At 38.3% G+C, this 10,276-nt stretch overlaps 1 protein-coding gene across 2 annotated transcripts in view; it reads right to left on the bottom strand.

Annotated features, from left to right (window-relative positions):
• LOC102482021 (anoctamin-4) overlaps nucleotides 1–10,276 on the bottom strand; it is a 247,596-nt gene that overhangs the window by 46,449 nt on the left and 190,871 nt on the right. For both annotated transcript variants that reach the window (XM_027775698.1, XM_027775697.1), the window contains 2 exons: nucleotides 4,990–5,072; nucleotides 1,124–1,264 (listed from right to left, as the gene is read on the bottom strand). In XM_027775698.1, the coding sequence (XP_027631499.1) occupies nucleotides 1,124–1,264; nucleotides 4,990–5,072 (224 nt within the window). The remainder of the gene's footprint in view (nucleotides 1–1,123; nucleotides 1,265–4,989; nucleotides 5,073–10,276) is intronic.

The following is a 10,276-nucleotide window of genomic DNA, read 5'->3' as shown; positions in this document are numbered from 1 at the left end:
CTGAACACATACACACACGTTAACACCTACTCTTCCTCTTCACTTCTCAGGGCAAACACCATTTTAGAGTTTTTCATCATGTTGTTACATGGTATCTATACCATTTCTCTTCTTTCAGGCACTACTTAGAATTTCTAGCAATTCGCTGTTTGATAATTGTCACTCTCTCCCACTAGAAAATAAGCTCCTTTAGGGCAGGGATGATATCTGTTTTGCTCACTATGGTTTTTGCACACCTTAGCATAACTACAGGTGTAGAGGAGTGCTCAGTTAATTGTTGATGAATGAACCAATAATGCGATCGGTACATAATACCTTATTAATCAGATACATAGACTAAAGCATCATTCCCTGAAAATTTCATAATATTTGAGAACAAAATGGCATATTTTCTATCTCTATGGAATTATGGGGATCCGAGGCTTCAAAACATTTTGTGACTTTCAATAGATACCTCACCTGTCTCAGGGTAGAGGCCTTCACACATTTAATTAACAAAAGCTGGACCTTAAAGCCAGGCCTCAGGCCTGCCACTTGGACAATTCTGTTCTTCACAGGAGTATTCCTCTGTTTTGCACAAATGATATTTTCTGCTTACCTCTCAAAGCTTGAATAGAACCAATAGGTGGAATTGGTCACAATAATGTAACAATAAAACAAAGAAACAAAAATTTGCCTAGATCTTAATCCTAGACTGTTGCTAGGGATACAGTTGAAATCTATGCAGAAATGTAGACCAAAGCGGCTGACCAGGATGCTGTAGATCTTAAATTATATTTTTAGTTCCTTTTAGCATGGCAGAGTGAAAAACTGGCAAATGGAAAGCACATTGGATAGAGGGCCTGAACTCTTAGCTACTTAGCTAAGTCTGAACTCTTAGCTACTTACTGGCTAACACTGGGCAAGACCCTAAACCTTTTGGAGTCTCAGTTGCTCCATCTATAATATGGGGGTAACAACACCATCCCTGACCTCCTCACAGATTTGTGTTAAGGACTAAATACCATAACACGCAAAAATGTTTGGTAGAACCATGCCGATGCCTGATAGGATTATTGTACTACTGTGCCACAGGCTAGTACTTTCTGAAACAGGTAAAGATTTATTTTTAAAAGTTTCAAACCATAAAAAATATTCCAGATGCAGAAACAATAAGTCTGCTGCATTTATCTGCAAATGCTTGGTAAGGTTCTGGCTTTCCTGAAATGGGATTCATCCGTTCTTTCTTCGAATATTTGGCTTCAAACTGGGGTCGTATTTCTTCCTAGAGAATAAGCAGATATTTTTGTACAATGAAAAAGTGCTTACACAATTAAAAACGATATTGTTCTACCCCACCATACGCCTAACAGCTGCCACAAATCAATCAATGAAGAGGGGCAGGAGATCCAGCCTTGAATGTTTGACAATTAGTTACTTAAGGAGAATCTAAAGGATGACAGTCAAAGTTTACCATCATCACAAGCAACATAATTTAGGCTAACAGTTATGTTTCTTCAAAGTTATAAAACTTTGCTTGAAAAAAGAACTTTAAAATAATACTTTAAAATATGTAGATATTGTAAATCTGCCCTGTACCTAGTGGTTTGGAACAACTAATAACTTTCATTACCAGGAATTATATGGACACCAGGATAAGGAAAGCTTCTGAACAGAAAAAGTCTGTAAATTGTAATGATATATAGTGCTTAGATTTCGCCTATAATTTTTCTTTTTTTTTTTTTTTTTTTTTTTTTTTTTTGCATTTTGAGATATAGGCAACTAAAAACCACAGTGAGTCCACTTTTTAAATACTCTTATAGGAGTCATTAACCTTTAACCAATAGACTTTACATGCATTCTTAATTGTTATTGAAAACAAGGCAAACACCTTTCAAATCCAGCTGAAATCAAGGCTTCTCCAATCCTAAATCAAGCCAAGATTTATTTATAGGCAACTAAAAACCACAGTGAGTCCACTTTTTAAATACTCTTATAGGAGTCATTAACCTTTAACCAATAGACTTTACATGCATTCTTAATTGTTATTGAAAACAAGGCAAACACCTTTCAAATCCAGCTGAAATCAAGGCTTCTCCAATCCTAAATCAAGCCAAGATTTATTTCATTTAGCTGAACCTCATCCAAATGTGAAAAGCTTCTGACTGAAAAGCAATTAAGGGCTTAGGAAAAGGGAATCAGCAAGAGGATATGCTGAAGTGGTTCTGGTTAATTAAGCACATGCTTTATTTGAGTGTCTTGGAAGAGGAGGGGAAATGAGCAGAAATTCTGGTGAAATGGAGATTGAGTTAATTCAGGCAGAAATGGTTGGGACTAGGGTGAAGGTTCTGACAGAAGGAAAGGAAGGAGCCGACAGAAGAGAGGTTATGGAGAGCAGGCATGGGTTGGTAGCGGCCTATCTCTGTGCCGAGGAGGGTTGGCTGAGCCCTCGTATTGCTCAGCCTGGTTCCTGCTCCAGGGTCAGCTCAGCGCTGGACTTCACTTGGTGGCATGTTGTGGGCAAGGCCAGCAGGAGATGCAGTTATAAATGGGCTCTGCCTTCTTTCATTTCTCTTTGAGGACATAAACAGATCTTCTTCTCTGGGAAATTCTTTCAATTTATCAGGCTGTCCATGTCATCTAATAAGTGATGCCAATTGTGGAGCCATGTCTGAGTTCCTGGGTGTTATGGGTTGAATTGTGTCTCCTTCCCACCCTCTACTCTCAATCCATGTGTTGAAATCCTACCCTCCAGTATCTCAGATTAGAAGCATATTTGGAGATCAGGTCTTTATAGAGGTAATTAATTTATTATGAGGTCTTACCATGGGCCCTAATATGTGGATATCCTTATTAGAGCAGGGAATTTGCACTCAGGCACACACACACAGGAAGACGATGTGAAGACTGGGAGAAGATTGCCATCATAAGTCCAGGAGAGAGAAGGTCTAGAACAATTCTTCTCATGGCCCTCAGAAGAAACCAACCCTGCCAACACCTGGACTCAGACTGCTAGCCTCCATAACTATGCACAAATACATTTCTACTGTTTCACCTGGTCTGTGGCACTTTGCTATGGCAGCCTTAGCAATGCAGCAAGTGTGAGCTCTCCTGCGCAGTAAGCGGTGAGCCATGGGTTAGAGGTAAGGCATTCCACAGTAAATCCCAAACTGGGAACTGCACATGGCTACAGAGGGAGGCTCCTGCATGATGATGGTGTGCTAAGGGAAAGAATTCAGCTCCAAGCTTTTTTTAAAAAAATTATTTTATTTTTATTCATTGTCATTATTTTATTTTTAAATTTTCTTTTTTATTTTAAGTTGACCTAAGAGACAGAGGGAGAAGGAAAATGAGAAAGCAAGCTGCCAGGTTTAGGACTTGAACCACAGTCAGCCATGTGGGAGTCCAGCCACCTTAACCACAGCACCACCTGCCGGCCCCAGCTCCAAGCTTTTTAGCAGGGGCAGGGCAGATAGAAGGCTCCAGACTTACAGTGAGTAATTTGCCCTGAGGGTCCAACAAAAGTGCTATAGCACTTTTAGATAGGTTTGCCTAAGTTACTTAATTAGTGTCATCCTTTGTGGCTAAAGGGAAAGGATTCTGCTAAAAAGTCCAGTACTATATCATATATTAAAACAATATGTTGTGTACTCTAAATATGTAAATATGTACAATAAAGCAAAACACCATAAAAATGAAGTAAAACAAAAAACTACACAAAAATGGCAATCATACCCAAAGAACATTTGAAGGGAAAAAAAAAAAAGCCTCTCAAAGTGATATCCCCCACACAGTTTACCACAGGACTAAAATTTCATCATTTATATTTCTAGGAAATTCCTTACAATACATAAAAATATACACATGTGTCTCCAGGAAGGAAAATACCTATTAATTATATTAATGTATAATCACTTACATGTAATATATTAATACATTTATTAATATAATTCATAAAATTAATATAATTTTTAAAGAATTTTTATTAGACTTTATTTACTTATTTATTTTAATTTGACCAGAGAGAGTCAGAGAGAGAGACAGAGAGAGAGAGACTGAGAAAGCAAGCCACCAGGTCCAGGACTTGAACTGCACATGGCCATATAGGGATTCAGTGCCCTTAACCATCATACCACTTGCCAGCCCCAAATTAATATAATTTTTATATTATTTCATTTCATAATTAATTTATCTGATTTACTGGTCCAGCAAGGGTCTGAGGAAATGGGCCTGAAGAAAGGTAAGAGAGTGAATGAGAGGAAGGAAAGAGGAGTGAAGGCCTGGACCAACTGTCAAGCAAAAGCAGTCTGACAGGAGCATGGCGACTGAGGCCAGCAGGAACAGGGCAAGAAGAGGATGAAAACCAGACAGAGGTGAGGAAAGAGCAGAGTGTATTGGCCTAGAAGGGTGTAGTGGGAGAGCAATCGGGTTGGGGAGGAGCTGAGAAAGTGGAAGTTTCGTACTGAGTTTTCCCTCCTTGACTCAGGGAAGGTTTTGTTTAGAGGTGGGCCTACATTTAGCCACATCCACCAAGGAGGCTGCGAGAGGACTGATCCTCCTCTTTACTGACCACTTGATATAGTTTTTTTTTGTCTGTAGACATTTGGGTGCTGACAAAGACACTTCCTTGGAGTTCACTTAGGGGGCTTGCCTCTGTGTACCTAGAGCTACAAAACGAACAGCCTCTCCAAGTACAGAAAACAGATATTTAAGAAAAGTTAAAAGAAAAAAAAATGTTCTATCAGTTCCTATGGTGCCTCTAACTAGAAGTTAAATGTTTCACTTAGTCCTAGAATTTTACTCCACTAGGGAATAAAACGTCTTACCAAAAAAAAAAAAAAAAAAATCTGCCAGTCTTTATTAGACCTGAAACTTCCTGAAGACAGGTACTAAAAATGCTTTATGTGTAAACCTGGCTTCTGTCAAAGAGCGGAGAGCAATGACTCAGGAGGACTGTGTACTTTTTAAGTGATACGCTTTGGAAAAACTCCTGAGGTAAATGATACAAACCTCCTCTTCTTCCCAGTCTATCAAATCCCAGTCATAAGCAATTACTGCTCGCCGTCTTTTCCAAAACTCCAGGAAAACTGTCGCTGGAACAAATGGAGAAAGACAAAGACATTTTAAAATAAAAGCAAAACAATGCTGTTCTGTGTCACTGAAGAATGAAGCCACCGCAAAGAATGGCAATTTGTGTAAGCACCTTTGAATATCAGAATTCCCAGCTAAACTTCATTCAGCATGGACCATTTTTCTGAGAAGTACTAAGCTTGTGTCAAACATAATGGAAAATTAGAGATTTCATTTAGAATTAAATTAAGCTGTTTTGAGAATCAAGGCAGAACAGACTTATTAGAATAACAAAGTTCCTGGGAGGTAAGACAGAAAACTGGGTTACCAGCTTCTTTCTAATGGATAGAAAGTTTTAAAAGCAAAAAAAGGAAGAAAATATGGGTAGGAGCAGAAAAGCAGAAACAAAACTTAGCTGTCCACATGGACTTGACTGGCAGTGAACCCCTGTCCCCCACATCTTCCTTACAGCAAATATCTGTGTAAAAGATATTTTCTATTTTAATGAAGAAATTTCAATGGCTGCTGCGGCTGCTCCTTCTTTTTCTCTAAACTTTTTTGTTGCTTTGGTGAAGGCAAAAGTACTTATGGCTAATAAGAACATTTTTCAACAGGTGTGAGGCAGCTGACCTCCTCACCCAGGAAAATCTGAGTGTTATCTTCATTCAGTCGAAGTAACTTTTAGTCAAATAAATTTAAAGTTGCTATTTGAACGAATTATTGAGCATTATGCAATGAAAGAGAGAAAGAAAAGAAAGAAGACATAATCTCACAGCCTTGGAAAGTACAACCCAAATGAAGAGACACACATGTACACACACATTTACTGACAGGTACATGACAAGCACACGTACCTACACACACACACACACACACACACACTCACTCTCACCTTGCAGACGAATACAACTGAAGATATAACAGAGACATCTTAGGGGACAGAATTGGTGGCTCAGCTTTGTCAAGTCTTTTTGTACAGTGAGACTTATCAAAGGCAGAACTATATCATGCAGTTGGAACCACTTTAAAAGAAAAAGATAAATATTCAAATGTCCATTGCAAAGAAAGAAAATTAATTTCTTCTTTTTCATTCTTGCAGACGAATACAACTGAAGATATAACAGAGACATCTTAGGGGACAGAATTGGTGGCTCAGCTTTGTCAAGTCTTTTTGTACAGTGAGACTTATCAAAGGCAGAACTATATCATGCAGTTGGAACCACTTTAAAAGAAAAAGATAAATATTCAAATGTCCATTGCAAAGAAAGAAAATTAATTTCTTCTTTTTCATTCTCCCTTGATCTCACACTACTTCTAATTAGTAGTATTCAGACATAGAAGACATATTTTAAAAATAAGTAACTTCAAAGACAGTGTAGGGTATTAGATGAGAATTCTCTGGCATGTAGCCTACATGTTCCTAACTTTGAAATCCAGCTCAGTTACAGACTGTGCTACTGATGACAAAGCAAATTTCATAGTCTTTAATTTACTAATAATCCAATGAAGGATGATAATTCAGGTCCATAATTCCTTTTCTGCATGCCAGATCTCCTGGGGTATTACCTTAATATACGGTATATGTACCACAGTACCTTTTTAAAATTTGAAAACTTCTGAGTAGTTATAGTTGTAAGAAAGACATACCAAAAATAAAAAATCAAGTGTTGAATTCTGGAAGACAGAAATTAAAACAAACATATAGTATGTATTGCAGGTTTCAAAAAGTGCCAATGCTGAGTATTCATTTTCCACTGGTGCCTCTCTTGTGAATCTTGCTGTGTCAGGTCCCAAGACCACCCCTTGGTTGTAGTGGTGGCTACGATTTATTACAGCTAAAGACTATACAGCCACGTCAGCAAAGGGAAAAGGTGCAGGCAGGGGGTGAAGTCTGGAGGGAGCATGAGTTTCCAATGGTCCACTCTCAGCAGAGTCACACAGAGGAACGGAATCTCCCCCAACTTGTGAAAACATATGTGAAATGTTATCTAATAGGGATAAGTCTGCTTGTTATATACTTAATGCATAGGGTTTTTACTGGGGCTGGTATGTGGGTGCCCTCTGCCTAGCACATGCTAATGTTCCAGGGTCCCATAAGGAAAGTGTAAGTCACAGTTTGGGCATGCTGTTTATATACAATAAGTTACTGTGAGCAGTTAGGATGGTGGAAACTCTCCTGAAATCCAGGGTCCCCAGCACTAGCCAAGGGCCAACTTAGTGAGCCAGGCTTTCTAAAGTGGGCCTGCTATGTCAACTCCTATTTGCACACTTGCCCTCTGCCTCAACAAATTATCTTGCCTTGGCACAGGGTCCCTGGAACAATTCCTTTACTAGGTCCTCTGGCTCCTCAAGCAAATGGCACTTATAAAGACTTTCTCTTTGGTCATCAGGATCTCCCTGGCCTTGAAGAGACAAAGCAGCCCAGCCTTTGCATGTGTGGCTATTCTAAGAGTCAGGATGGTACCCTGTGGGCACAGGGAACCTTAATGGGGCACTCTTTTGTGACAGCCTAAGACCACAGGATACTCACCCAGTCTGTTCTACTGGCAGTTGCTGTTCTGGTTAAACCCTGCCCCATCTGTGGTTCTCTTCTGAAGGAACTGACTTCTAAGACAGCCAGTGGTTCTCAGAATGATTCCATTACCAGGACCAGCAGGTGGCTTAAGGCACTGGACTCCCACATGGTCAACTGTGATTTGAGTTCTAGACTTGGAGGCTTGAAATTCATGCTGGGCACATGTGTGTGCATGTCCAAACTACCAAGAGGAGAATGGGTGAGAAGAGATTGTGGCATGACCATCTCTGTTGGGGGGTAATTTTTTGCTTTCTATCTTTCTGTCCTTCTGGTGAGCGCATGCACCCTATCGCAAAAATCTCTCTCAGAGGTGTGTCCTGGTGCATTCAGGAACCAAGGTGACTAAAGTTGTGCTCTAAACCTCATCTCTTGGATATCCAAAACACTCAGACAAGAAGCCATTTTAAATCTGAGGTGTGTCCTGGAACATTCAGGGACCAAGGTAACTAAAGTTAAGCTCTAAACACTGAAACACTCAGAGAGGGGTCATTGAAATCCTCAATGCTTACTGAACCTACTGCTTCAAGGAAGAAACTTCTTTTTATAAATCTGAACTCATAATCTCTTTCTGTGGAAACCACATTGCAAAACACAGTAGAAGAGAGATTTTGTCACAGAGGCACAAGAAATTAAAAACAAAACAAAACAAAACCCACAATAAAAACCTCTCTCCTAAGTGAAAAGAAAAGAACAGTCTTTCATCATCCACAGACAGTACAGTGGAACTCATGGAAACATCTGATAGAGAATTCAGAATATTTATAATAGCAAAACTAAATGAGATGCAAGAGCTGAGAGACAATGAACTCCAGAAGATGCAGGAGAAAAGAGACAACAAATCCCAGGAGATGAAGAAGTTCTTGCATGATCTGAAAGAGGAAATACACACTATAAAAAAGAATCAAATGGATCTGTTAGAGTTGAAGGTTGCACTATAGGAAATCAAAACCTCCCTTGAAAATATTGAAAGCAGATTAGCCCATGCATAAGATCGAATCTCAGATGTTGAAGATAAAACCTCTGACCTAGAAAAAAAAAAACCAAAAAAACTGAGAAAATAACCATAAAAAATGAGAATACTATATGAGAAATACTAGATATCGTTAAGTACCCAAATATCCAGATAATCGGTATCCCAAAAGGTGAAGATACTAATAAGGGCATTGATAATCTATTCCATAAAATCCTTGAAGAAAACTTTTCAAATCTAGAGGGGCATTGAGATATCCAGACCCAAGAAATATAAAGGATCCTTAACAGAATCAACCCAAGACGATCTTCTCTAAGGCACATCATAGCTGGATTGGCCAAATCCACAGACAAGATACTAAAATTAGCAAGAAAGAAACTTAAGGTTACTTATAAAAGTTATCCCATCAGGCTAACATCAGACCTCTCATCAGAAACAATGGAAGGAAGGAAAGAATGGGAAAATATAGTCAAAATGTTAAGTGAAAAACACTTTCAACCAAGAATGCTATACTCTGCAAGATTATCCTTCACATGGAAAGAAAAGATAAAAACATTCTTGGATAAACAAAACCTGAAAGAATTTACCAACACCAGACCAGCTCTTCAAGTTCAGAAAGGAGTGCTTTACCAGGAAAACTAAAGACACACAGACAGAAATAAGAGAACAAAAAGCAACCAAGAAAATGACCAACTTAATGCTAGGGAAAAGAACATCAATAACAATATTGAATGTTAACTTCCAGGATTTAAATGGAAAGATCGGACCACAGTAACACTGCAAATTCAACAGAAGAGAGATTAATTACATAAGACTGAACTGCTGAAATAGAATTTTATGACTTTTGAGTAAAATATTACTGTCTTTTTCTTTACTATGCTTTGTTTTCCCAATTTAAGGATTTTGCTTTCTTTCGAGCTGTTGATAGGTTTAGCAATTTGTTAAAATGTTTTTTCTTCTTATTTGTTTCTTTAAATGGAAATATAAACTTTTCTCCCTTCCTGACCCTTCTGGAACTGGAAAATATCTGGGAGTATTCTTATTTTTTAGCAGAATGGTTATTTGCCTAAGTTCAATAATACCTCTTGCCTTGAATCAGAAATTGGAAATACTTGTTATTGGACAGGGCTTTGACTGCAACATCATATCTGAAAATTAAATCAGAAAACCATTGAACTGAGGCAGATCTCAAGTAAGCCAGCAGAAGCTCTTGGAAATATGGCCTGGCACCACAAACATTTCTGCCTGGCAGAGAGCATTAGGGAAGCTATATGAAAGAATTTGTACCATAAAATAACCTGGACTTTTCTAGTCCAGTACTGTAGTCAGAAGAGACTGCAAAAGAGCAGCCACCACCAGAGGATTATTTTGAGGAAGACTTTGAAGGAATAAAAAGAGACTAATCATTGCTAGCATATGGTATATCACAGAATATTTGGTAGGCAGGGTTGAATTGAGAAGGTTTATGTGTGATTGTGTGCTGGGTGTCTGCTTTTCAATAGTTTGAGTAGTTGACATGTAAATATTTTCTCAAAAATATTAAAAACCATACTGTCTCTGTTATAGGGTCACAAACAAAATTTTAACAAATATTTCAAACATTATCTTTAAAATTCAGCTTTTTGAAGTTTTGAAGATTGTTTATTAACTGTTAAGAACTATGGAGTTGGAGCAAAAATTTT

Source organism: Tupaia chinensis, unplaced genomic scaffold (assembly GCF_000334495.1).
Source record: "Tupaia chinensis unplaced genomic scaffold, TupChi_1.0 Scaffold000054_1, whole genome shotgun sequence".
Lineage (NCBI taxonomy): Eukaryota > Metazoa > Chordata > Mammalia > Scandentia > Tupaiidae > Tupaia > Tupaia belangeri.
This window is presented reverse-complemented; position numbering and strand designations above follow the sequence as displayed.